The sequence below is a fragment of the Cariama cristata genome, unplaced genomic scaffold (assembly GCF_000690535.1).
Source record: "Cariama cristata isolate BGI_N322 unplaced genomic scaffold, ASM69053v1 scaffold41724, whole genome shotgun sequence".
In the NCBI taxonomy this organism is placed as follows: domain Eukaryota; kingdom Metazoa; phylum Chordata; class Aves; order Cariamiformes; family Cariamidae; genus Cariama; species Cariama cristata.
Genome location: NW_009615421.1, coordinates 1 through 5,530, shown reverse-complemented (window position 1 = coordinate 5,530; position 5,530 = coordinate 1). Strand labels below are relative to the sequence as shown.

The 5,530-nt window shown below is 37.2% G+C and overlaps 1 protein-coding gene across 1 annotated transcript; it reads right to left on the bottom strand.

The window, feature by feature from the left end:
• Window positions 1-1,182: 1,182 nt before the first annotated feature.
• LACTB2 (lactamase, beta 2) lies at window positions 1,183-5,231 on the bottom strand (the record flags this gene model as incomplete). Its single annotated transcript, XM_009699779.1, has 3 exons — window positions 1,183-1,361; window positions 3,630-3,753; window positions 5,068-5,231. Coding segments are annotated over 3 exons (467 nt in total), but the record flags the coding sequence as incomplete, so codon positions are not given.
• Between the last annotated feature and the right edge of the window lie 299 nt (window positions 5,232-5,530).

The following is a 5,530-nucleotide window of genomic DNA, read 5'->3' as shown; positions in this document are numbered from 1 at the left end:
ACTCATGAAATCTTGCACGGATTCCTAACTCCAGTATCATCTTTTTCTGTATGCTCAAAGAACATCATTTATTATTATGGGATAGGGAGCCCTCTGCTGGCTAAAATGCCCTTTTCTGGTCCCAAGGATTCTCGTCAACTATGGGCTGTAAATAGACTGTCATGAGTATTCTGTCTGAAGTCATTTCCACATTAAATTTAAAAAGTAACATGGAAGGGGAAGGATTGGCAAAATTCAGCTACTCACACCTAGCTAGCAGTCAGCTTGTTACAAAAATTCATGCTCCCCTACATCTAATACTGAGGCTGCAATGTGAGTGCTAAAGCATGGATGGGGAACAAACAGTCAGAACTGAGAATGAAGACACGGTCGCTCAGAATGACAAGCTGAAGAAGATGAAATAGAAAAGTCAGAAAAAATCATTAGATGTAGCTCTGAAAAGGCAAATGAGGAGCTTAAATCTTAGTTACACAATGAATTCTGAAAAATCCAGTGTTGTGAGATAGACATGTGGTTTACATCAAAAGTAAACGCATTCCCAAGGTTTGGGGGAGATAGAGGAAAAAAAGTTAAAGCAAAGTCACAGACTGAATGAATCGGTAAGTTATTTTTAGAACATGATGTTTGGCCTCTTGGCTCTTGTTCAAATTTAAGCTAAGTCATTAACTAAGACAACCATTTGACAGTTCCACAGCTTTCCAAGATGAATTTGTGATTAACCTGTGCTGCAAAGGACACACGTCTCTCTCAAAAAACATTATGAGGTTACTCACATTGGCAGTCTATGTGGGGATGCAAAGGACCGAAAGAACAACTATTGTTTTTAATTCCAGGGTAACATTAAGGCGCATGGATAGAGTAATATAAGAAAACCAAATTTGCTGTTTGATTCCAATAGTGAAAGATTCCGGCCTTTGTAGGCTTCGGGCACAGAAGCACACGATTCACCCTCAAATGCAGAAATCTCAGGAAGGAAAGATATCTCTCGCTGAAAAATTTTCAAGTCTTGCAAACCACCATGCCATAAAATCATCTTAGCTTAGCACTGGACATATATTAAGTAATGAACTTGAACAGTTACATTAGTAATGGTGTTTGATTGTAGTAAGAGTTCTTAAGCTCTTAGAGGAGCTATTCAAAAATTTATAGTAAAACAGAGCAGTTAAAAATAGAGTCACTTACCTGGATATATTAAATCTAGTTTCATTTGTAACAATCTTTTCAAAGTTTTCATGTAATCATACAGGTCTTCGATTACTGTTGTTCCTTCTCCTAAAATACAGTCACCAGAAAATACAGCATTTTCTTCTTCTAGATGTAAAGCCATATGATCATCAGTGTGTCCAGGTGTATACAAAACTCTGTTTAAAGGACAACAACAAAAAAAAAATGTAAGTTTTTCATACAGCATATACGCTTCGTTTTCAGAAGCTAGAAACAAATAATGATAAAATCATACACTTACAAAGTCACCCACAACAAGAACCAGAAAAAAATAGACCAAAAAAGGCTGAAATGTCAACATAAACAGGGTAACACTTTGTCTAATCCCAGTCTATTTTCTTATACCATGTAAAGAACATAGATCACCATCTCTAACATGTTTTTATTTACATGACACATCATAATAAAAGTGCATTAAGGGAGCTGGCAAGTCATGTAGAATTTGTGTTACAGAGGGGTTTACTCTGAAGCTTTAAAAAAGAAAAATTGACATGTTATTTCCAGATTGATCTGTGTGAAGTTCTTGACATACACCTTGTACTTAGCAAAAGAGGGCAAGGATGATGTGGCCAATTCTTTTAGAAATTAACTATAAACTTCTGGACCCAAACCAGATAAAGTTCTGTCTCCTGAAATTTATTTTTCCCTGAAAGCCTCATGACAGAGCAAAGCAAAGCTGTCAAATACAGCAAGGAATCACGGTCTTTTAGCTGTTTTATGTGCAGGTCATCAAACATCTGAATGGTAAGGATTTAGGATCCCACAGCTCGAATGAATACTGCATCAGAATGCAGCAAAGAGTGAACGGACAGTAGTAACCTGAGCTGCTAAGGAGCTGCACTGCAGTGTCCTTTCACTACGATTTTTGAAAGGCAGAAGGCCTCATGCTGGGGCTGATTCACACTGAAAGTAACACAACTCAGACCAGCATCACTGCTCAAATTCATCAGAAACTTGTTAATGGCAGATGTATCAAAGCAGTGGTCAGGAACTGACAGAGCTGGTGGCAAGCATGGTCTACAGGCCAATACTAAACAGCACCCAGCCATGTCAGCACAGGGCTGGGAGGTCAGAAGCACAGCACCATCTGATGCAATGAATTCCAGCTCTTACTGAATACTAAGTTCAGCAGAAAGTAGGTGAGCCATCATCCTGCTGAGGCAACATAAAAATCAAGATGATGGGTTGCATCTTGCCTTCATAAGAAGTGGTATCCTCCAGTTCTTGATGACACTTTACCAGGAAGCTTATCCACTCACGTGGAAAAATAAAGGAACCCAACACTGCCCGGCACACCTTGAAAACATGAAGGTTGCTAACTAAAATTTAACATGCAGATACTGCTATCTGGGAATCAGTGGTAGATTTAAGAGCAAGTATCCTTAAAGTGTTTACTGAATTAACCAGGGGAGAATACCTGCTTCTAACCAAGCATAAACTTTGGCTGCATTACCTCATATTTCAAAATGTGCCATCCCTGTGTTACTTGGATTCAAATTTAACAAGTTGTTTTCCATCTCTAAATTGACTTTGTCCAAACATGGACCACTTTGGGTAGTGATAGGTCTTCAATATTCAATATAATACTCTCCACGTATTATTTTTTTTAAACTAACAAAATAAAATGCTTTCGGTCAAATATATTCCTTATTTTCATGTTTTTTCCTTCCAATCAGCCAGCTGGCATATTCTACAAGTGGGATATAATTCACATCTAAACTGAGGAAAACAAGCAATATTTGTCCTGAGAACAGTAATGCCTTGTTAATGAAAGAACTCTGGAAACTGGATGGTCAGGTCTTTTTAGTGTGTGTGTGTGTGTGTGTGTGTGTATATATTTATGTGAGGCAGAGTGGCTTTCCATTTCAGACTCATTCAAGCTAAAAAGACAGGCAATGTGCTCTCTGGGAAGAAACCCTCCTAAATTGGCACCCTACAAGAACCGGACAGGTTAAAGGTTTAAGATTTAACATTTTAAGTATTAAATGTTTCAGTGTCTCCTTGGGAAATCTTTTTAAAGTAAAAAGAAAGGCATGCTAAGTAATCCATCCACACTACCATAAACTTCCCCAAAAGTATCAATTTTAATAATAAGTACTTATCTAAGAGTGATGAAGAAGTATGTAAAATCCTATCTGATTTATTTATGAAATATTTTTCAAGGGAAATTTCTTAATTTCGCTGCTAAAGCCAAAAACCAAAGGCTAATTTCTGATAATCCTCATTCATAAAAAAAAGTCTTTGTATAAACGTAGCCTCCTGGATCGTGACAGGAAGTCTACATGCATTGAGTGTCGAAAAGATTAGATGTATGGATTGCCAATCATTAGAAGTTAGCATATATATGTGTGTCAGAATCCTGAAGAAAAAAGTGATCCAGCAAACTTGCATAAACTGGTGTTTACCTCAGTGTGGCTCCCTCTGTCTGTATGACTTCTCCTTCTTTAAGATAAAAATATTTATGTCCTCCTTCTATTATTTCTTCACAGTGAGGGACACGAGGAAGCTTACAGATGCGATATTCAGATTCTAAATAGAAAGCAAAGAAAATGATATTTTGAATTTGTCAATAACAAAACTAATTCCACAGAAAGGCTACTTTTTGAACAAGTACTATCAATTATTAGACAGTATGAATACAAAACTAGAAACAAGAAATTTTGTACAGTAACTTTGTTTATAAAGCAACCTTATTCCAGAGCCACAAAAACTGAATAGTGAAAGCCACTGAATCTGAATAGTGTATTCTGTACCCGCAGCAATTTTGAAGACAATGAAGCAGAAGTGAAATTAATAAAGAAATGTCAATAATTATTACATTTTACAAATGTTCCTTCTTGACTCATCAAGAGCCAAAAAGTCTAAGTTTCTACACCACCACTAAGATTTCTGCACTTACATTCTGCATTATGATTCACAGAAGCACCATTCAACATTTGCCTAACGCCGGACAGGAGCTTTTTGACCTGCAATTTCCCTCAGCATCTATTGTTCTGAACTGTGCATGAACTGTGAATGCCTTGGCTGGACAGCTATGGATAGCAACCCAGAAAGGTATTTATTTCCCTTGCTAGTCTTTACAACCATGACCATGGGCCCACAAGACCAAAATCCTCACAAAAACATCACTGTTGTTTTCAGTAGTGCCTAGACTTCTTTGCAGATAAGCACCTGGCAACTTTACAAAATCTGATAAAGCCCATGACAAAGCTTGTGACGAAGTCAAACGATGCTAAGAAGTGCAGTATCTATACTGCTTATTCTCTTCCCAGACACTAAAGACGAAACATCACTTACTGTTTATCAACATGAAATACACATTTTTAGATCAGAATTTACCTGCAGACTGATCTACCCTCTTTTCCCTCATGATCTGAGGCCTACAAATTTGTCAGCAATTAATAACGGTCTGCTGTAAGGAATCTCAAAGTTATGCATGCTTCTTTTTCAGAGATTAAGCTATTTATTGTTTTTACACAAGTGAAAATAATGATCAGTTTGTTATTACTGTCAATCTAGAAAGAAGAGTATCAAGTTTTTCTCACATCTCTTAATATCATGTAAACTGCTGATGGTAATCTAGGTTCTCATTATTCACACATAAGAAGAACTCACTATGAAGGTATGCACAGGTATTGAAGGAAAACTGTAGTACTACACCTACAATATTCAGATTATTCATTGCTTTCATTTTACACACTGCAACAGTATCATGAAATTATAGGTAGTTTATATGGAGATGCCAGAAGAATAATCCAGTTGATTTGCACAGAAGCATTCAGTAAAAGTCTTTTCTTGCCACTTATCTAACATTTTCAACAATATCCAAAATCTCTAGCCTACCATTAGGGATGTTTTTGCAGATATCAGGTATTCCACCAGTGTGATCACGATGCCAGTGTGTCACTAAAATTTCTTGAATCGAGATGTTGAACTCTGACAATGCCTGCTTTAAACAGCCAATATATTCAGGAATAGCTGGCTCCCCGGTGTCAATAAGGACTCGTCTACATGTAGAAAAAAAAAATAAAAAGGTTGTGGGGGGGTGAGGAGGAGGAAAAAAACCCTCAGTGAGAGAATTTTGAGTGCTCATGTGACAGTTAAATAATATTAAAAAAAGCACCCAACATTGCATGGAAATGTGGTAATAATGGATGTCTCCATATTCCAGATATCATCTCTTCCCTCCGTGATATTCTACCCCCACGGCATAAGAATTTACAAAGGGGGATAAATAACAAATTTAGTCCACACATTTGAAACTCCCATACAAGTCGCAGGAACTACTGCTTAGCACCTCCGGGGA